This window comes from Myxine glutinosa, chromosome 2 (genome assembly GCF_964187855.1).
Source record: "Myxine glutinosa chromosome 2, kmMyxGlut1.1, whole genome shotgun sequence".
Taxonomy (NCBI): Eukaryota; Metazoa; Chordata; class Myxini; order Myxiniformes; family Myxinidae; genus Myxine; species Myxine glutinosa.
In genome coordinates, this window is record NC_136262.1 from 254,186,596 (window position 1) to 254,210,842 (window position 24,247).

Here is a 24,247-nt window from a genome sequence, read left to right on the forward strand (position 1 = left end):
CATTATTTACAAGACTACGCTGCTATTTACACTACGATCCAGGACCTGTTTTTGGAGGAACACATGCAGATGTTATGCATAGAGAGAGCGCGCTTGCCAACATCGATACACCAACCCACGAGTGCTCTGTGGCCGACGGCCTTTAATAACGTGCAGAGCACCCTTTCCGAGCATCAACAGCACCACCCCACCACCAATCGGTGCAGTCACCATTGTTCAATGATTAAAAATAAATGCGACAACCCCTAACCCTGCAGGTGTCTCTTGCTCTTCTTGTGGTGCACTTGGTGTCAACTAAAAGTGGTTCACCTGTATGGCATAGGTGCCACGTTGACCCATAGGTCCATCCACGGGTGGTGCTTGGCCGCAAAAGAACTACGGTCCATTGTGGGTGGCCACCAACATTGCGGTCCATATGGTGTATCGATCCAGGCAGCAAGCAGCGAAAGTGCAGGCCCACAACTGCGTAGCCAGCACCTCTCTCTCCTCTCTCTCTACCCCAAAGCCAGATCCTCGGAGGTGGGAGACAAAAGAAGAAACAAGTGAGTAAGGTGGTAAGGGCGCAAAAGTGCACGCAATATAAGGTAATGCACACTGGGGGCACATGGGAACCAGGTGAGACAGGTACGTTCCTATCGTACGCCCCCCCCCCCACCAGGTAACCTACATGGCCCCTCCCTTACCCCTTACTGTATCCACAAAACACAACACTACCCATAAACATCTACTTTACAAATCAACAAACATCCCTACTGTCTTCCCCGTTCCTCCCATAAACCAAATTCGTCTTCTCTCCCTCCTAACCAATCAAATTTGCCATTTTCAACTCTCGTCAAAATTTGCCATCTCCAACTCAACATCATAATTTGCCATTACCAATTCATCATCAGTCCCTCCTAGGGAGGGAGAGATGGAATCACCCCAATGTCTCATCCACGTCGTGATGCGTCTCACAAATCCACACAGCGATTCATCTCCTGCAACAAAACAAAGAAAACACAGGTGTGGAGTCATCATCATCACCACAGGTAAGTGGCTGCGTATGGTGCGACAGGTTCATCAATCCTAACTATCTCCTAAATGACTTTAACAACTTTACACTACCCGGGGTCTCTCTCCGGCCAAACCATTGGCCCTCTTACACTATGGGTTCTAAAAACCAATTCCCATTGGCCAAACTGTGGTGCTCTTCAATTTGGGGTCTCACTCCCCCGATTCATCTCCCGGTGCCCTCGCACAATTTCTGGGCTGCGGCGTGTACCTCTCCCAGTGGGTCTACCCACCTGCACACCTCCACCACTGCAGTTGCCTCCGAGCTTACCTGCTCCTTGCCCTAACCTAACTACCTGGGGAAGGCCCTCTGGCACTCTCCCCACTCGGTGCCCTCTCTGGCACTGGGCTACCCGGGTCCGTCCTCCGGATCCTCGGGCCCCATCCACAACTCTACCGGCTCCCAGAGCCCACCTGCGGCCTCACCTGGCCGACATCCTCACAGTGGTGGAGTGCCCAACCAACTACACGCACTAACAGGCTACACGCCCAGCCATTTCCACAACACTAATGCACCCATCCACAACACCATTCTGCAACCGCACCACAAATGCCAATATCCAACCACAATTTACCTGTACCCTCTACCTAACACTTACACTACCCGCCCCGGGTACTCGTGAAAGGGGTCCACTCTTCCCCCATCCACTCCTTCGCACCATGCACACCACTCCGTACCACTTACTCCAACTCTCTCCACACACCTGTATTTGCACACCTGTGCTCTCACACCTGGTGCCACCTGCACCCTTCTCTCCCCAAGCGCATTCGCGCTGATCCACAACACTCACTACTCATACACTGCTCCACACACCTGTCCAGTTGCACACCTGTGCAATCACACCTGTTCAATTCTCACACACACAGCATCATCTCAGCTAACTACTCCCTTCTGAAACTTGCGCTTCCCAGTCGTCCCTTTAAACTATTGCGCTCCCACGTCATTATCATCCATACTAATCTACCTGCGTCCCCACTACAGGTATCAGTCACCAACTAAACTTAACGTTACCTAATGTCATCTTCTAGATCCCTACACACAATATCCTAACCCACCCGGGCTAGTTTTCACTGCCATACACCCCATAAACTATTGCTCCTTTGCCCCCCTCATGGGAAGGATGGTGGATTTGCCATCCCACCACATCGGGGGTCTCTCACTACCAATTTTACACATCAAATTTCAATAAATCAAAAATTTGCCAATCACTGCCCATCATCTGCCAATCACTACTGCCAATCCCTTGCCAATCATCAAATTTTGTTTTTCTCCAATTTTGGGTCCAAAACACTAACCTCATCACCCAGTCGACTCACTAATACCTCTCGGTGCGCCAATCCCTGTCCAAAGCCCGGCTTCGTAAAGCCAAACAATGGATGCTGGTTGTTTTGTGCCAGCGGCTGAATGCGTCCGGCACTCGGTGCAGGGACGGGGGCTTACCCGGGCCGAGATCCCACGCATCACCTCGGCGCGGAGCCATCCAATGTCCCGATCTCGACCTGCCGGCACGTCTCAACAAAACGTGGTCGCCATAACGACCCTTCCTATCGGGCTGCCCGCTCCCCCTAGTGGAGCACGGACGCGGCCGTTCAAAGCGAGGCCCAGCACGCACCGAGGGCCCGATTCGGCTATAAGTCGTTCTCAACTCTACCCCATCTAACGTCGATGCTTCACCTGGACGCTTACACCCCGCAGCCCGTTCCTTGCTCACACATCCAGCCGTGCCCATGCTACCTTTCCTTACGCACCCAGGTACACCCATTCCACTCACAGCCTTGGTCACACACCTGACCACCGAACACTTTGGCACACATTCGTTGGTCGCACACCTCACCAATACACCGCTTCGCGCCCCCTCCTCGGTCACCTCCTCTGTGACAATCACAGGTGTGCCCTCATTCGCACACCCAACCACGTGCCTCACCACCAACTCCAGCGTGCATTCCCACTCACGCTCTACCATTCCAGGTGTGCATCCTTCCATCCCAGGTGTACATCCTCGCTCACCTGTCACAACTAACTCACGCTCCATGTCACTCTCACTACTTTCACCTCCATTCCTGACAGCGCACTCTTTCCTCATGCACCTGTCCGTCACACACCTTCCTCGCGCACACTCTCCCGTCACACCCTCTGTAACACTCACCACAGGTGTGCATTCTTCCTTGCCTTTGACAGCGCACTCTTTCCTCATGCACCTGTCCGTCACACACCTTCCTCGCGCACACTCTCCCGTCACATCCTCTGTAACACTCACCACACCGCGCTTCCATGTGCCCCCTCGCACACGCGCTATGACCGACTCACTCTCGCCAGCACCCTCACTCCTTGGCACGCACTTTTTCCTCACACACCCCAGAGTCGGACTTTCTCGCACACCTCCATTTTCGCACACCAGACCTGTCGCACACTTCACCAACGGCCTCTCACGAACACCCGGGTCTATCTCGACCCCCAAGCCTCTTAAATCACCTGGCGCATCATACGCACGACCATATTGGTCACCACTTACACCGGGTCCTCTTCCTCTTCGCTTCTGCTCCATCACCTGCGAATCCCTCATCCGGTTAATGAGCACATCATCACGATCCAAACACAGACTTTGGACCAATTCTTTTATCTCCTCTTTTATCTCTTCCTTATCCCCTCTCCGTCGCTTCTTAATTTCGCTCATCCCTTCTTCCACTTCTTCTAATTTGTGCCTCACCTCTTTTATTCCCCGGTACGTCTCCTCAAGCTCGTCCTCCAAGGCTACCTTGACCGTTTCCAGGTGCGTCCTCACCTGCCGGTCCTTCGTTTCCATTACCTCTACCACCTCGTCCAACCTCGTTGTCAGTCCCTCACGTACCATCTGACATTCCCTCTTTGTCGCTATCAAGTCATCTTTTAGTTCTTTCTGTGTCGCCTTTAAACCTCCTAATACCGCAGTGTTCCTTTGAACCTGCTCCACTAACTCCGTCTGTCCCACCGTCAGCTGCTCCACCTCCTGCGTCAGGTCCTCTATGCCCCCTTGTAACTTTACAGTCGCCTTTCTCACCTCCTTTTCCATGTGCTCCTCACAGTGCCTCACCTCCTCGCGCACTCCTCCGACCTCCTCACTCACTCCTCTTCTGATCTCCTCTCCCATCACTTGCATCTCCTGCCCAGATGCCACCCTCATCTGCTCCATTTCCTCCCTGTGAGCATCCAGTTTGGTCTCTACCCCCATTCTGACCCCCTCTATCTGCTGCTCCATTTGTTTAACTTCCCTTTCCGCTTGGTCCCTCATGTCCCTCAATTTGCCTTCCATACTGTTTTCTAACCCCTCTAACCCATTTTTCACTCCCTCTATCTGATTCTCCTGGGCAGCCATTCTATTTTCTACCCCCTCTAACCCCTTTTGCATCCCTTCCATTTGATTCTCTTGAGCGGCCATTCTGTTTTCTACCCCCATTAACCCATTTCTCACCTCTTTTATCCCATTGTCTAACCCCTCAAAATTTTTGTCTACCTTCTCACCAGTACCCCTCGCTTCGTCCCTCATTACTCCCAATTGCTCACTCCGAGCCCTCGCTTCGTCCCTCATTACCCCCAATTGCTCACTCTGAGCATCCATCCGGTTCCCCATTACCCCCATTTGGTTTTCCAATCGCTCACTATTCTTTTCCATAAGGGCCGTCATTTGTATAAAAAAAAGTTCCAATCTTCCCAGCGGCGCTACTTCGGTCGCGGGCACGGTGACCAGCGAGGCGCCATTTTGTGCGCCCGCTTCTTCGTGCGTGACGGCGCTATTTTGCGAACCTGCCGCCCTCACTGCTTCGCTCTCCTCCTGTCCCTCATTTTGGTCCTGGATCGACCCTACCTCACTCTCCTTTACCGGACCCCAGCTGTCTTGATCCGCCATAGCGCGACTTGCAAAATTCGAGTTTCGTAAAACAAATCCAATTTTTTTTTTTTTTCGTTATAATTTCGTCGAGCGCAGTACGCGCTCCGAATCGATTTTCCCTCCCAAAATTTGGGCCTAATAAATTTAGTCCCGGGTTCGAATTCCACTCCTCGACACCAATTGTTACAGACACGACTTTGATGTTAAGGTGGGCCGAGCGGAATGGCCGTCGTGTCCGCACAAATTACCCGATTGTACTCGAACGTCGACGAAGCCGCGCTACGCTGGCTCAATAGGAAAGAGAAGACACCCGGCTGGGTTATAATGACACAATACGACACCAGGGGTTCAGTTCTCAAGACCTCCGGAGGAGGTTATATTAAGGCGGAAGGTTAGATTACAACTACAAGAGGTACATCATAGGAAGACAGGCACTTAGACACAACCTTATATTATTCCCGACAGACCACAGAGAAACAGGACAAAAACTGACTCACACGGGGTTTGATGGCAAGGAAAGCGGGTATTCGATGGCCAGCACAAGGTGCACCTTGTGCTCAGGGACAGGATGGCGCGGCCCAAAAGATGCAGGAGGTCTCTCAGCGCTCGAGGTGGCGTCTTGTCGTCTCAAGCTGGGGGCGCATCTGACGTCACGTCCGGCAAGCGGCTGCGTATATCCGGCGGGGAGTCACACGCCCTCGGCTCGTTAGCTCCGCCCAGATGGAATCGGTCCGCCCTTCTTATTGGGTGCGGGGGGGGTTTACCAGGCTCCGCCCTTGACGAGGAGCTGACAGCCAGCCCCTTCGTGGTAACCCCGTGGGGCGCATGGATAATGGCGGCTAACCGAGCCGGAGGGAGGACGCACACTCCCCGCGCGCGCCGTTGTTGTAGTTGTTGTTGTTGTTGTTGTAGCTGTAGTTGTTGTTGCTGTAGTTGTTGTTGTTGTTGTTGTAGCTGTAGTTGTTGTTGTTGTTGTTGTTTGGGGAAGAAGATGGGAGGAGGTATGGGAAGGTCCTAAACTCACTACTGGTGCCATATAATCACATTCTGGTGCAACGAAGAGTCATAATTAATGGAAACGAGGCCTTAACTGACATAGATTAAGAATAACTAGGAAGATGTCCGAAAGTTGTCTACGTGTGGTGCGGTGGACCTGGGCACGACATTTAATGGGGGAATAAGGGGAAGGTCGGCTCTATTGATTGTTATTTACATGCAATGGGACTAGGGAATGGGGGACTGGGGAAAGTTGGGGAGTATTGGAGAAAATAGGGGAATATTTACAAGCGGATATGGAGGCCAAATTCCATATTCGCAACAATATATATTTTTAAACTGTTTTCATTATTTTGAGCATAAAGAAGAAGAAGGAGAAGACATCTGAATACAAGCGGACGCAGACGGGCTTTGCATTTTCAGATGCATTCTAGTTATAATTTGTTTTGTGGTCGTACGTGATCTCCTCTCCATGTCTTCCATCCATATTTTGCTGCTTGGGAAGCACAGGCTCTTCAGATTATTTTGTTTTCTTCTTTCTCACCTCATCATTGTCTCACAAATTGCCTGCATTCTTTTTTCCCCTTTTTCCCCCATTTATATAATTCCATCCCTCCATGTACAACACCTTTTACAAACGTATTCAAAGTATGTACCCATTAAGTGTCCATGAATTATTTTGTTATTTTTCACTTTTTCATCATCTCACACCAGCATGTCTGACTTCTACACTTTGGATACACACATTTATTATGTCAATCTGTGTGTGCGTGCTGTTCATGCACACGTGCGTGCCGTTCATGCACTAATGCCCACTGGTGCACCTCCAAACTGCTTACCTGCCCCTGCTGGAAGTCCGCCCTCAGGGATTGCACCACAATCCTGTGCAACCTGCGCTGGGGCTTCATCTCCACAGCAACAGAGCTTGTACCTGAAAGCCCAACAACGTTCACCTGCCCCGGGATGGGAAATCAGTGAAGATGTGCTTGTGGTCAAATAATTGTGCACAAGAACTTTGTGCACAGGGATGTAACCTTGTTGCAGCATGCACGTGCCATGTGTACTATTGTCTGTTCATGTGCTCATTACATTAACACAGATAATGAAGGTGAGATATACCAATTGAGAATGAGATCAAATTGATATACGGCACAGAAAACATAAATCTCTAAATCTCCTGATGTACACAAAAATTGTATGGGAGAATTAAATTGATGATGGCATCGGTCACATGGTTTGGCAGCCATATTGGATTGAACATAAATCTACGTTGAAACCACAAAAACCTAGCAGCTAATCAACACCCCACAAAATACACCAACATCATACATACAGAACATCACACATACACACAAATACATATACACACACACACACACACACACACACACACACACACACACACATACACACTTATACAGACATACACATAAACACACACAAACCCACACATACACACAAATATACACACACACATACACACAAATATACACACATAAACACACACACATACACATAAAAATAAACACACACAAACTCACACATACACACAAATATACACACACACATACACACAAATATACACACATAACACATATAAACACACACACAAACCCACACATATACACTTATACACATACACACACATACACACAAATATACACACATACACACACACATAAACACATACACACACACATACACACAAAACACATATAAACACACACAAACCCACACATATACACTTATACACATACACACACATACACACAAATATACACACATACACACACACATAAACACATACACACACACATACACACAAATATAGACACATAAACACACACAAAACACGTCCTGGCGAGGGCCTGTAATCTCTGATTGCTTTCTTGTTGTAATTGTCGAATGTGATAATATGAAGATGATGAAGCATAAGGAAGACATTTTGCAATCAATCTGTTAATCAGTTTGGAAGGATGACAATTGGCACAACCTTGTATTGAACGGAGCCATCGTCTTGCACAGAAAACTTGGCCCAACCAGCAGCACCGGTCTTCTTAGGAACCAACGCCTCGTTTCCCGACAGCAGACATAGGAGCGCTGCACACACAGTCAGATTGAAAGCGTAAACTACCGCACGGCAAAGCTGAACCTCTGCAACAGCCATGATGATTCAACTTTCCGGTACACGGTGCCACGTGTTGAATTCTGCATACCGCTGCAGCTCTTTTTGCTGGTGATGGGCCCGGCTATGCGGCGCCCTCCCGCTGCCTCCAGCGCAAGCCACAGCTCTCCTTGTGCCAGAGCACTTAGGTCTTGCTCTTCCAGGTCTGTCCACACCTCTGCCACATCTGGCTCCTGCAAGATCAAAAGAAACAAATGGAATCAACTGCCGTTGCCCTTTTACATTCAAATTCAAATTGCAGCATCCCTTCACCGTCTTGATAATCATCAATCATTTTTTTTTCAGTATGTCATGATTGATGAATGGAAATGATGAGATCATGAAGGAATTGTTCTAATCGAAATTGCATGTTCTAATCGTGTTCTAATCATAAAATTGAAGATTGCATGTTCTAATCTAATCACATGTTCTGCATGAAGAAATTGCATGTTCTAATCTAATCAGAAATTGCATGTTCTAATTATGTTCTAATCATAAAATTGAAGATTGCATGTTCTAATCTAATCGCATGTTCTGCATGAAAAATTGCATGTTCTAATCCAATCAGAAATTGCATGTTCTAATCATGTTCTAATCATAAAATTGAAGATTGCATGTTCTAATCTAATCGCATGTTCTGCATGAAAAATTGCATGTTCTAATCCAATCAGAAATTGCATGTTCTAATCATGTTCTAATCATAAAATTGAAGATTGCATGTTCTAATCTAATCGCATGTTCTGCATGAAAAATTGCATGTTCTAATCCAATCAGAAATTGCATGTTCTAATCATGTTCTAATCATAAAATTGAGAATTGCTTGTTCTAATCTAATCGCATGTTCTGCATGAAGAAATTGCATGTTCTAATCTAATCGCATGTTCTGCATGAAGAAATTGCATGTTCTAATCTAATCAGAAATTGCATGTTCTAATCATGTTCTAATCATAAAATTGAAGATTGCATGTTCTAATCTAATCACATGTTCTGCATGAAGAAATTGCATGTTCTAATCTAAACAGAAATTGCATGTTCTAATCATGTTCTAATCATAAAATTGAAGATTGCCTGTTCTAATCTAATCACATGTTCTGCATGAAGAAATTGCATGTTCTAATCCAAATTGCATGTTCTAATCATGTTCTAATCATAAAATTGAAGATTGCTTGTTATAATCTAATTGCATGTTCTGCATGAAGAAATTGCATGTTCTAATCTAATCGCATGTTCTGCATGAAGAAATTGCATGTTCTAATCTAATCAGAAATTGCATGTTCTAATCATGTTCTAATCATAAAATTGAAGATTGCATGTTCTAATCTAATCACATGTTCTGCATGAAAAATTGCATGTTCTAATCTAATCAGAAATTGCATGTTCTAATCATGTTCTAATCATAAAATTTAAGATTGCATGTTCTAATCTAATCGCATGTTGTGCATGAAGGATTGCATGTTCTAATCTAATCAGGAATTGCACCAATGCTAATATTTGCATGGCCATCCCAATGTTTGCTCAGGTATCGTTTATTTCAGTGAAGTCAGCAAGTCATGTGCATGTGCATATCATGTGCATATCAAAATACTGGATACCAACTTACAAAATGGAATATGGACAATTGTTTACCTTTAATAACAAACAACAAACACTCGACACCGAGTGAAGAAATATATCAAGACCAAAAAGAGAACGACAAAACTGGAGAGTCGATTGGAAACCGAGAACGAATTGAGAAGTTTGATTCCAGAACATGAAAAATGGCAATTCACGTTATGCGAGCTACTGGCAGCTTCACTATGATTGGTGGTAATCGACCCTCATAGCAAAATGTTTTTCCTCAAAATACGATACATGGCAGGTAGTTTCATGGAGAAAAATTGGATTTGTTTTGATACGCTGTATCCAACATTTGTAGCGTCTCACAAAACAGTGGAGATACCTCGTTTTCAAATCAAACTCTTCAGTTACTGAAATATATATATATATATATATATAATAAATGCCCGAGGTAGTACATGATTATGAAAAATAAATAACAAAAGAATACCCAAAATTCCCAATTTTAAAGGCCCTGGAGCTATTTCCTGTGTTATTGTCCTACTTTCGGAGTATCAATGTTTTAAACTAGAACGGCACTAGGTAGAGTGCATACCTCCGCCAGGCTGAACAGTTTATGTTTTGCATCCCGCTGCTAGGCCGGATCTGGATTCGGACCTGAACCAAAATCTAATCGGCTTGTTCTCGTCACCAAACCAACTCATCCATAACTTTTTGAGATATCCTGCTATGTATCGTTTTTGGCCCTATCTCCCAATGATGAAGAATCACATAAAAAATTATCACAGCCGGATCCGGATCTTCACCAAAATCTAATCATTTTGTCCTTGTCACATACGCTACATCTCCGCCAAATTTCGTCCGAATCCGTCCACAACTTTTTGAGATATCTTGTTCACAGACAAACAAACAGACAGACAAACAGACAGACAAACAGACAGACAGGCGTGAAAACATAACCTCCATCCACCTCGGTGGCGGAGGTAATAAGGATCCACAGGTAGTGGTTGGGTTTCTACATCACTGTATCCATGATAATTTCATCAATGACTTTTAATGGACTTAAGCAGTCCAGCCAACCTGGAATGACAAACACAGCACGGAACATCATACTGATATCTGGGAATACAAGATGGCCCATTAATCTGCCACATAAAGTTGTAGAAGTTAATTGGCAAGGAATCCAGATGCAGAACTGGACTACAATACCTCACACCAAGAAACAAAATCAAAGGCAAATATCAGTACCAGTGTTCCAACACAAAGTACACATTATCCAGAAGCAGATATGAACTAGAACGCCACTCCGTAGAGCGCATACTCCCGCCGTGGGTCTAGTTGGAATAATACGTTTTGTTTAACATCCCCTCTCCCCAAAACAATAAATGAAAAAGGAAGTAGGCCCTCACTGTCAGAGAATTAATTTTGATATATCTCGGAATTGGAGGAGAAAAACATCATTTAAGAATAAGAATAAAAGCTTTAATGAAGTAAAACAGAAAAAAAAATTCCCCCAAAAAATTCCTGGATCCGGAATAATATCCTGAGCTTCACCAAAAACTAATCAATTCTTCCTTATCCCAAGGGAAATCATCCCACCAACTTTCATCCAAATCCGTTCAGAACTTTTCCAGATATCTTGTTCGCAAACACATGAACACATGAGCATACGCACACACACACACACACACACACACACACACACACACACACACACACACACACACACACACACACGGACGGACACGATCGAATGCATTACTCCCTGGCGGGAGTAACAATCTCAACATTAAAGCAATGAAAATGCCACCAGTTCGCAAGATGAATCATATAACCATATAAAGTCCAGCAGATATCCTATAAAGTCCAGCACATATCCATATGTACCTATAAAGTCCAGCGCATATTCATATGGACCTATAAAGTCCAGCACATATCCATATGTACCTATAAAGTCCAGCGCATATCCATATGTACCTATAAAGTCCAGCGCATATCCATATGTACCTATAAAGTCCAGCACATATCCATATGTACCTATAAAGTCCAGCACATATCCATATGTACCTATAAAGTCCAGCACATATCCATATGGACCTATAAAGTCCAACACATATCCATATGTACCTATAAAGTCCAGCACATATCCATATGTACCTATAAAGTCCAGCACATATCCATATGTACCTATAAAGTCCAGCACATATCCATATGGACCTATAAAGTCCAGCGCATATCCATATGCACCTATAAAGTCCAGCGCATATCCATATGTACCTATAAAGTCCAGCACATATCCATATGTACCTATAAAATCCAGCGCATATCCATATGCACCTATAAAGTCCAGCGCATATCCATATGTACCTATAAAGTCCAGCGCATATCCATATGTACCTATAAAGTCCAGCACATATCCATATGCACCTATAAAGTCCAGCGCATATCCATATGTACCTATAAAGTACAGCACATATCCATATGGACCTATAAAGTACAGCGCATATCCATATGTACCTATAAAGTCCAGCACATATCCATATGTACCTATAAAGTCCAGCACATATCCATATGGACCTATAAAGTCCAGCGCATATCCATATGCACCTATAAAGTCCAGCGCATATCCATATGTACCTATAAAGTCCAGCACATATCCATATGTACCTATAAAATCCAGCGCATATCCATATGCACCTATAAAGTCCAGCGCATATCCATATGCACCTATAAAGTCCAGCACATATCCATATGTACCTATAAAATCCAGCGCATATCCATATGCACCTATAAAGTCCAGCACATATCCATATGGACCTATAAGATCCAGCGCATATTAAGACTGTACCTGCCAAGGTGTGAAGGAGTACGTGGCCTAATGGAGATAATTCAAGTAAATAGATCAACAAGTACACAATTCTTTTTTGCAGCATATAAGACTCATTGAGAAGCTGGAACACAACCCCCACACAAATGCAGACAAGTACATGAGACATCACAGGACTTGACTTCAGACAAACGCAGCAGCTGGGTGCTGACCATGGAGTGACGTAGCTGTGACAAGTGACATAACTTCCCAGGGTATTCTGGATACCGGCAGCGCCATCGTTGCGGTGTTAATTTCTCTCCATAGTCAGCGAGGAACTTAAGGAGAAATCACACCCTCCCTGCATGCCAACCCATGGGGATGTCCGTGCTCTATTCTCTAAATGCTGAGCATCAAGTGAGGAAACAGCACGTGCTATTTTTAAAGTCTTTGGTCTGACTCGACTCTCTTTGGGATGAAACTTTCCACGGTGGCTAGCATTACTCAATCAACATCCTTTTTATTTCATATTTTGTTACACCTGTCCACCAATGCAGAACAACACGAGCTTTCGCAATTTAGACGAGTTTTCCAATTCACGGCACAAGTCGCTTTCAGTGAATGATAGGTTTGAGCCAATCAGACAAACATAGGTTCTGCAAAGAGAAACTCAAAATAATAAGTCACCTTCTTTTGCGATGTAAAACACAAATTACAAAACAATTACATACAAAGGTGGAACAATGTGTGTGGAGTTATCCACTGGCACATATGCAAAAATTGTAATATCTTGGTTCCTGAAAAGTGGAGGTGGTCGGTACCAGAAAAGAAATTATATAATCTTAACCCTTCCACTGTCGTATGACAATTGACTACAAGACACTTCAACAACATAATTATATAGATCAAAAAACAAGTACAATAGATGCAATAATTGAAAAGCAATTGCAAGCAACGATTTTTATATAAACAATAAATAAATAACACAAATCGAGCTACATTCAAAGTACACCACCCCATGCCAAATAAATAAATAAATAACATATCCTCCAGCATGCGAAATCGCCAGATGCTCCAACAGAAATCAAAGCAGCGATGCCGTCTTACATCACATGGAGACAGAAATCGGAGGGAGTGGTGCACAATAAATTGATTGATTAATTGTGTAATTAAAATAAATAAATAATAATCGTAAAAACTATTAATTTCTTAACCAATTGGCTTATAGCATACCTCTACCACCACTGTTTTATCTGAATCTGTAACTTTTTGAAAATTAATGAATCAAGTAATTCATCAAATAATTGATCGATTAGTTGATTAATCAATAAATCAAACATACCCTTTATAGCCAAATCACTTGGTCATTGTTGTGTCCAAATATCAGCTCCATCACTCAAAAAATGCCTGAGATAATGGCCAGATGAGAAAGGAAATAAATAAGATAAATAAGTACTTAATAAATCGATAATAATGAAGTAATTAATCAATTAATTGATGAATCAAAAAAATAAAGTACAGTTTTTGCCAAAGCTCTTGTTCACTATTTTGTCCAAATTTCAGCTTCCTAGCTCAAAGGATGCTGAGATATCACCCAGACAAACAAACAAGCAAGAAAGAAAACAAACAAACGAAAACAAACAAACAGCGTGAAAATCGAGTACTCCCTTTCGCCTGGCACGCGTCATCGCCAGGCCCCCTTTGGCGCCCGGTGATGACGTCATGCAGCACCTGAAGATGGAATAGGAAAGGAGCGATACACAAAATCATCAGTACCAAGCAATTAAAAGTAAAGTGGAAAAATTGTGTGTACAAAAGGGAATTTGTCCTCATCTCGGTAATAAAATTGCAGAGACTGGAACAAATATAAATAAGAAGGACATCACAGAAGACTTGAAATGTGTATCTGGAAATATCATAACAAATTAACTACAAGTAGAAGCTGCTTGAAGATTTTGTCTGCAGTTTCTGAGGCTCATGGCAGAGTTGTCACACACACACAAATCACGCCCTCGCATGCGGATAGAGACGGCACTCAGCAAAGTACTTGAAATCAAGGAGAGGTTACTTCCCAGAACACACTGGGTGCCGGCATTGCCATTGGGTGGCAGCACCTTCTAGGCCTAGGGAGAAATCTCTATCCCCAAGGGATGTCCGCGCTCAGTCCTTTCGAAATGCTGATCATCAAGCGGGGAAGCAGCAGACAGCCAGCGTCGGAATCAAACCACCAACCTACTACATTCAGAGTGCACACTCTAACTACAACGCCACTGGATCTTTTAAGGTTTGGTGACAATCCCACAGCTATCCAATGGAGCAGAAATAATATGAAGAAAAAATGATGAGGCTATAGTTAAACAACATGGTCCTTAAACAAAATCTAAAGTAGAACAGCACTCGGTAGAGCGCATACCTCCGCCAGGCTAAACGGTTTATGTCTTGTAGCCCACTGATAGGCCGGATCCGAATCCGGATCTTAACTAAAACCTAATCGGCTTGTTTTTGTCACCAACCCGACTCATCCACCAAGATTCATTCAAATCCGTCCATAATTTTTTAGATATCCTGCTATATATCGTTTTTGACTTTATCTCTCAATGGTGAAGAATCACTTCAAAAATTGTAGTATCCGGATCCGGATCTTCACCAAAATCGAATCAGTTTGTCCTTGTCATACACCCATCCTGTCCACCAGGATTCGTTCAAATCTGTCCATAACTTTTTGAGATATCCTGCTCACAGACAGAAAGACAGACAAACATGGGTGAAAACATAACCTTTGGTGGCAGAGATACCGACTTCTTTCACCACCATCTCTTATCTTCCCCCATCCAAAACCTTCATCTTTTCTACCCCCATTAATTCACCCCAGATTCACTTTTTCGAAATACCGACTTCTTTCCTGGAAGTCCTAGCAGTGTCCATGTGTTTTTTACCTCTCCCACCCCCTTCCCATGCCTCCTCCTCCCAAGCCCTCTCCCTCCCACAGATCTTCCGATGTCCCTGCTCTCCATCTTGTTGTCCCGCTCCCTTTATCACATGTTTTATGTTTTATGTGTCAGTTTGTCTTTTTGTGATCAATGTTAGCTCTTACACGAGCCTCGACCTTGTATACAAAAAAGAAGAAGAAAAAAAAGAGGTAATTACGAAGATAGATACACTGAGCACTTGGTAAGTTATCGTTTCACTTTCTTACACCCACCTACAGAGATCACGACCAAAGGGTAAAGTGGTGAAAGTCTTGGGTGAAGAATCACTCACATGTGCAGTGACGTTCGCTTGAGTGTGGCGCAGAACCTTTCCCTCTCTGAGTAACAGCACTTGCACTCTGACAGTGCCATCTGCTGCACTCCCCCACCAGAAGGAAAAGGCCATTAAACTTAGTCTACCTGACCAAAACTCTTAAGTGTAAAATAGGTATTAGACTATTAGAGTTGTGGTTCTCAAGTCCAGTTCTGAGATTCATAGTTTGGCGTGAGCACGACAATCTCAGAACTTGGACCCGAAACTTTGAAACATGGAACTCAACATGAGAGGCAATTCATTCAACTCCATCATAGGTTTTGAAAATTCGTTTTCAATTCTGTTGTTTTAATTCAACATGAACTTGAAATGCATATTTAGAAGACTCCTTTAAATGACGGAATTGTGTTCAACCTTAAAGAATGATCAGAAACACGAGAGTCATTGTTATCAAATGCAAATGCATCCACATTGAGTTATGAATTTGCCCCACTGGAATTTGTCCAGGGTGCCAGTAATAACTTGCCTACTATTTGATGAAAGGCACTGTAATATTTAACATCCACCAACTAATGTTAGCAGACAGGTCTCCTGTTTAACAAGGATTAACGAATTGATGTAAACCTGGCGACCTGTCTGCTTTCATCATTTAAGATCCGAAGGTGTCTTTCAACAAAGAGTAGGGAGTCATCACCCGCAGTGTGAACACAATTGGAATTCCTGCCTAAACTGTGGAGAGCAAGTGGTCTCATCTTCCTGCATTCTCCACATATGACATCATCAGGGTCTCGAATATTAATAAAAAGATAAAACAAAATGTATTTTGACTTGAAATATCAAGATCGTTTTACCTTGTGTCAAATAACATTCGAACTATCCAATGTAGATTGAAGAACTACATAAAATGCTAGAAAAATTAAATTGCAATGGCTCTCTAAATATTATCTGCAAACAAACTATTTAATAAATAATGTAGAAACACGGAAGGATAATCTGATGATAATAAGCGAAAGCAGGAAAGCAGTAAATATTATTAATTATTACTTCGGTAAAACAACAAAATGGTGTGTATATACGTATAAATATATATATATTGTTGTGGATTTGAGAATTGTTGTGTTTTTTTTTGTATTGTTGTAAGTGTAATGAATTGTTGTAAATATCACCCTCTGTAAGTGTAATGAATTCTTGTAAATATCTCCGTTTGGTGTGTAAAGGTCAAAGGTCGTCCTCCGAGTTAAGCCATAAACATGCACGTAGCAAATCATATATCCTTCGAAACAGTTATCTCCTTATATTAGTCTATGTAGTTGAAGGCTCTGTTCCCACTAGTTGACACTGCATTGCACCAGATGACATAAGGTAGCTCCCTTCCATTCCCAAAGCCCCCATTCCCAAAGCCTCGATTGCCAACTGCATTCGTCCTCCATTACGCACGCGGTCGGTTCGGGGAAGAAAGGCGTGGCCCCACCTCATCATCAAGGGTGGAGCCCCGAACGACCAACCACAGGCTCGGTGGGTATTAGACAACTCTTGTATGGTGCTGTTCTCTATTGCGTTCTCATCTTGTGTAATACTGCGCATTGTTATTTGCATATTCTGTATCTATTATCTTATTCTAATATCTACCATCACTTTCTTTGTCTTGCAGATTGATTGTTCATCGTTGTTGCTAATAAACCTGCATTCAATTGATACATTCTTGTTTATGAACAATCAACTCATCTGAAGATGCCTGCTGCAGTCTGCCCCTTCCCGAGCTGTGTCTACGTTACTGACAGCACCGACAATGCCGTTGCTGCTATCCAGCTCTCCATCCACGCCATGACTCACACGTCCATTGCACCAGCCAAACCGGACAAAGTCGGCCGTCCTCGTATCCAAACCGGCGGCACCAGCGAAGATTGGCAATATTTCACCAGAAGATGGGATGGTTACAAGGCAGCGACCCAGATAATCGGCAATGATGTTCGCGTTCAACTCCTTGAATGTTGTGATGATAACCTACGACGTGACCTCCACCGCAGCAACCCACGCATTGAAATCAAGGACGAGGCAGCTATACTACAAGCCATTCGGTCCCTTGCTGTCCGAGAGGAGAATACTATGGTGTCCCGCGTCAACCTCCACAACATGCGACAGGACCGAGAAGAACCAATTCGTACCTACGCAGCCCGTCTGGCTGGTCAAGCTGAGATCTGCAAGTTTTCTGTTGTATGCTCATGCAATCCCCCTACTGATGTCAACTACACCAAGGACATGGTTCGCGATGTCCTATGTCGGGGACTCGCCGATCAAGATATACAACAGGACATTCTCGGCGATCAAAATCAGAACATGAGCTTGGAGGAAGTTCTCATTTTCGTCGAGGCCAAGGAAGCAGGGAAACGTTCCCAGAATGCCTTGCTCGATAGTGAAGGCGCTCATGGCGCAAGCCAATACAAAAACTGGAAGAAAAAAAGAGCCCTGATCACTACCGACAAGCAGGCGGCCATTTGTAGTTATTGCGGCAAAACTGGTCATGGCAAACAGCCGAACATCGACCAAAGGCGTCAATTCTGCAATGCCTACGGGAAAACATGCAGTAAATGCGCCACTCGCGGCCATTTTGCACATGTCTGCCGGGGAGGCACGAAAAAGGCGGACAAAAAACCTACGGACAAATCAATGGATGCTCATGATGTGGAAGAAAGCAGCCAGGTCCACGATCTCCTCTGCTCTGTCACGGAACGAGAAATGGCCATTTGGAAGCCGCAAATTAAAAGGGCCATGGCCACCTCGTCAACTCCACTACACCTCGACCACCATATATTTGACCACCTCTCTGGCTGGACCAAGAAGAAGTCTCAACCACAGCCGTACATAAAACTCATAGCACGGATCGATAAGGAAGCTTATGACCATTTCGGCCAGCCACTGTCATCCCGACCAAAATCGGCCAGGCTCCAGGCCATGGCCGACACTGGCTGTCAAAGCTGCCTCACAGGACTTAATATTTTCCACAAACTCGGGCTGCGTAATGAAGACCTGTTACCTGTCAACCTGAGGATGAATGCTGTTAACAGTGGAAGGGTCCGGATTATCGGCGCCATGCTCCTACACCTGTCTGGTCGCACAGCCAATGGCGACATTATTGAAACCCGACAAATCTGCTACATCTCACCTGACACACGGAACATGTATCTCAGTCGTGAAGCATGCGTCGATCTAGGCCTCGTGTCTAGTAGCTTCCCAACCATTGGCGAATCCAACACAGTTGGCGCTGCAGTGGCAGCAGTTATCGATGCAAATTGTAACTGCCCGGAAAGATCGCTTCCCCCTACACTGCCTACATCTATCCCATTTCCGGCCACTGACGAGAACCGAGAGAGGCTGGAGAAATGGCTACTGGAGTACTACAAAAGCAGCACATTCAATGTCTGTGAACACCAGCCACTACCCCACATGGAAGGTCCGCCTCTCACACTGATGGTTGACCCCGAGGCAACACCAAAAGCGGTGCACACCCCAGTGCCTGTCCCCTTACACTGGCAGGCAGAAGTCAAGGCTGGTATCGATCGCGACATCAGGTTAGGGGTTCTGGAACCGGTGCCAATTGGTGAACCAGTGACATGGTGCAGCAGAATGGTCGTCTGTCCAAAGAAGGATGGGACCCCACGGAGGACAGTTGATCTGCAACCACTGAATGCGCACTGCACACGTGAGACCCACCACACCCAGTCACCCTTCCATCAAGCAATGGCGGTGCCACATAACACCAAAAAGACGGTAACAGACGCCTGGAATGGCTATCACAGCGTTCCAATCAGAGAATGTGACCGCCATCTGACAACGTTCATCACACCATGGGGCCGATACCGTTACTGCACCACTCCCCAAGGTTACATCGCTTCAGGTGATGGATACTCCAGACGATTTGACGAAATTGTATCGGACTTCAAAAACAAGTCCAAATGTATTGATGATACCATCATGTGGAGTGACACATTGGAAGAGAGCTTTTTTCAGACATGCAACTGGCTCGACCTGTGCGGCCGTAATGGGATTACGCAAAATCCGACGAAATTCCATTTTGGTCAAGACACGGTCGAATTCGCTGGATTCGAGATCACCATGGACAGTGTACGACCATGCCAAAGGTATCTCCAAGCGATACAGGACTTCCCCACACCAAAAACAATTACTGACATTCGCTCCTGGTTTGGGCTAGTCAATCAGGTAACATACTGCTTCAGCATGACCGAGAGGATGCGACCTTTTCGGGACCTCCTAAAACCATCCACCCCCTTCTACTGGGATGCAACACTACAATCCCTATTCGAAGAATCAAAACGACTCATCATATCTGAAGTCGCAAATGGGGTACGGATCTTTGACAAGGAACGGACAACATGTCTCGCAACTGACTGGTCGAAGGATGGGATTGGCTTCTGGCTCTTCCAAAAACACTGCAGATGCCCTGGTGAAACCCCACAGTGCTGCCCCGATGGCTGGAAAATCACCCTTGCTGGAGGCCGCTTCACCCATGCAGCGGAGTCGCGCTATGCTCCGATAGAGGGTGAAGCTCTAGCAGTGGCGGACAGCCTGGAAAAAGTAAAGTATTTTGTGTTGGGATGCAAGAACCTGATTATTGCCGTCGATCACAAGCCCTTAATCAAGCTTCTTGGCGACAGACGATTAGAGGACATCCATAACATGCGGCTTGCCAACTTGAAAGAAAGGACTCTAGCATATCGTTTCCGAATTATCCACATCCCGGGAAAACGACACTGCGTACCAGATGCAATTTCACGACATCCGTCGGGTGCCAGACCATCGGAACGACTGCCACTGGTGGATGACATTTCCTCCATTATGGATGTGGCCACATCGACTACACTAAGACAGCACACCTTGACTGGGCTGTGGACCACAGATGACGACACTGGCATGGAAATGGCTATTTCTATGGCAGCCATCAAGACGCTCGATTCTGTGCGGTCCGTCACTTGGGACAATGTTCGGGACGAAACAGCAAGTGACACTCAGATGCTGCAGTTACTCAATTCTATTGAGCAGGGTCTACCTGCCAGTCGGGACGATTTCCCTGTGTCCATTTTGGAATACTTTCCCTTCCGTGAACACCTCTACACTATTGATGGCATAGTGGTCTACAAGGGGAGGATTATCATCCCACCGAAGCTACGGAAGCTTGTCCTTGAGAATCTTCATGCTGCTCACCAAGGAGTCACGGCTATGACCACCCGGGCCAGCAGCTCGATCTTTTGGCCTGGAATCACTCCCCAGATTCATGAGATGCGCAATCGCTGCGCACACTGCAATCGGATGGCCCCATCGCAACCAAGCGCTCCACCTACAGCCTCAGCTGAACCTGCCTACCCTTTCCAGTACGTTTGTTCAGATTACTTTCATCACAAGGGTCGGAGTTATTTGGTCACCGTTGATCGTTACTCTAATTGGCCAATCATTCAGCTAACAACTGGTGGAGCACAAGGCCTAGTGAAATGTCTGCGGTCGAACTTCGCCACTTATGGTATCCCTGACGAATTGGCATCTGACGGTGGGCCAGAATTCATGGCACATGACACCCAAGACTTCTTGCGTCGGTGGGGCGTTAACCATCGGTTGTCATCCACTGCCTTCCCACACAGCAACTGTCGTGCCGAGATCGCAGTCAAAACATCGAAAAGAATGATCACCGATAACACTGGTTCCAATGGTGAACTAGACACTGATCGGTTCCAACGTGCAATACTCCAGTACCGGAATGCACCGGATCAGGACACTAGGTTGTCTCCAGCCATGATCATCTTCAAGAGGCCAGTCAAGGACTTCATACCCATCATCCCAGGCAGATACTTGCCATCGGACACCTGGCGGGAAACACGCAACAATCGTGAGGAAGCTTTGCGCATTCGGCATGCCAGGGAGATCGAAAGACTCTCTGAACACACGACAAAACTACCTCCACTGACCGTCGGGGACCATGTCCGGATCCAGAACCAGACCGGCCTGGAACCACGAAAATGGGACCGGACCGGAACCGTGATTGAGGTAAAACAATTCGATCAATACGTTGTCAAGGTGGATGGCTCCGGAAGAATCACTCTCCGGAATCGTAAGTTCCTGCGACGTTTTACGCCTTTCAGCATGACAACTCCCACTACGACTGGCAAAAGTGGCATGCTGCCAAGCGTTATGCCAAGTGTTATGCCAATCGTACCGAAATACTTAATGTCTGGTACCCAACCCATCGCCGCTCCAAGAGTCTGTCTCAATCCTGTTACCACTCCCCAGAAGGGTGAACCCCAACATGTCATTGCGCCGGGCTTACCATCACAGACACTCCGCTCCTCCACCGCGATGACACCACCCGTGAGAGTCGCTAACCAACCACATGTGCAGACCACCGCCACACCTCCACAGTCACTGCCTATTTCTGCCCCCTTGACGGTTCGGGTGATGATGGACCAGCTGGAGGGGACTCCGGCGTCGGACAGGGCGATAGTGAACCACCCACCGAAGACTCCCACAATGGACCAGGAAATTACGAACTGCCCTCAGAGGACTCCGACGATTGATCGGGTGGTGACGGGCCGCCCGAAGCGAATTATCAAACCACCAGCCCGATTCAATTCAGAAGAATATCAATTATAAACTCATGTGATCCTTTTTCTCGGTCTCCAGTTTTCGTTCTATTCTGTGTCACAATTGAACGTTTTTGGGAAAGGGAGATAGACAACTCTTGTATGGTGCTGTTCTCTATTGCGTTCTCATCTTGTGTAATACTGCGCATTGTTATTTGCATATTCTGTATCTATTATCTTATTCTAATATCTACCATCACTTTCTTTGTCTTGCAGATTGATTGTTCATCGTTGTTGCTAATAAACCTGCATTCAATTGATACATTCTTGTTTAGGTATGGCTTGGTAAGGCGTGGCATAAAACCCGCGGCGGGATGCCCCTACCTCAGATGAGATGAGAAGAGATGCATAAGGGGCCAGAGGAGAAGCAGTGAGAGGGATTTGAGGGAGGTGCGCTGGACCAGAGGCAGATTCTGCGGAAGAGGAAAAGAGCGTCGGAGACGCAGGAGGCGGAGGATGCGGGAGACAGCTGCCGGTGTGAAACCAAATACGTGGAGCTGCCGGCTCCTCGCTGCCAGCCTGAAGCGGCCCTGTGTTTGCCGGGTTTTCGCCTCGACCCCAAAAGCGCGGATCGGAGCGCGCGCTTAGAGCTGGACCTCGACGCCTACCATCTACCTGGACCCTCCTCTGCCGTCCCAAACCATTCCTGTCCTTCCATCCTTTTGTGTACGTGAGTTTGTTTTGTGTGTCTTGTCCCTGGGTGAAGTAAGACCATTTAGTTAAGCTAGTGCTGCACTGTGTCCTTCTGGTCCGTCCCTCTTTCTGCCTTTATTTTCTTATCTTTCCATTCTCCTTGGTTCTTTTGGTCTTGTAAATAACAATAATAAATTAGATTTGTTCTTCCTACCTTGCCTTTCTTTCCCTTACATCCGTCGTCATTGTGATTTCCCAATTGAAAACCTGTGGCGCGATTTTGGCCAACGTTCGAGAATCGGGTCTAGTCCTTGTTAATAGTTTGTGCCGCGGTTGCTAAAACTGCTCAGAAATTAACATCTGTCCGCGGTACGAACGGGGCTGTGCACCTGCCTTTCCGGATGTAGCTGTGCAGCGTCAGGAGCGCAGACGGCCAGTGAAAATAGAAGGGGACCTGAAGCGCGAATAGCGTGCTCAAAATTTCGAGTGGCCCAAAATTTTATTTTATAAGATCCTAAATTTAAAATCGTGCCATGGATGGTCAAGGCGATTGGATGCCGGTGGGGGAATTAGAGGGCTTATGGGTAACCCAGGACCACAGGGTGGAAATGGAGGAGGAGAGCAATGGTGATGTGGTAGCGGGGGTATCAGGTGCACAAGATGGCGCCCTCGCGCACGTGGTTGGAGAGGCACAAAATGGCGGCGCCACGGGGGTCGAACCCGCGGTGGCGGCTGGGGCCGCTGTGCCAATCGGGTTTGATTTTAGGTTATTCCTGACCCAAATGGATGCAAAAATGGATAGAATGAGGGACGAAGCGAGGGGTATCAGCGAACAGTTGGGAAATAAATTTGAGGGTTTAGACAAGAAATTTGAGGGTTTAGACGAGAAATTTGAGGGTTTGGACAATAAATTTGAGGGGTTAGACAACGGGATAAAAGGGGTGAAGAATGGGTTAACGGGGCTAGAAGACAAGATGGAAGACAAATTGCGGGAAATAGGGGAGCAATCCGCCCGGGAAATCAAACAGATGGGGAACCAGATAGAGGAGGTGAAAATCGGGTTGGAAGGTAAACTGGATGCTCAGAGGAATGAATTGGAACAGATGAGGGCTGCATCTACTAAAGAGATGGGAGAAATGGGGGAGGAGATAAGACGAGGTGTGGCCGAGGAGGTCTCGGGGGTACGCGTGGAGGTAAAGCAAGGTGAGGAGCGTATGGAGAAAGAGGTGAGGAATAATACGGCTAGGTTACAGGGGGGCATAGAGGATCTGACGAGGGGAGTAGA

The 24,247-nt window shown here is 45.8% G+C and overlaps 1 protein-coding gene across 2 annotated transcripts in view; it reads right to left on the bottom strand.

The window, feature by feature from the left end:
* The window catches only part of CHRD (chordin), a 112,391-nt gene that overhangs the window by 41,911 nt on the left and 46,233 nt on the right, over positions 1-24,247 (bottom strand). For both annotated transcript variants that reach the window (XM_068101556.2, XM_068101557.2), the window contains exons 10-13: positions 15,701-15,783; positions 8,129-8,270; positions 7,906-8,012; positions 6,752-6,865 (exon numbers count right to left, since the gene is read on the bottom strand). In XM_068101556.2, the coding sequence (XP_067957657.2) occupies positions 6,752-6,865; positions 7,906-8,012; positions 8,129-8,270; positions 15,701-15,783 (446 nt within the window). The remainder of the gene's footprint in view (positions 1-6,751; positions 6,866-7,905; positions 8,013-8,128; positions 8,271-15,700; positions 15,784-24,247) is intronic.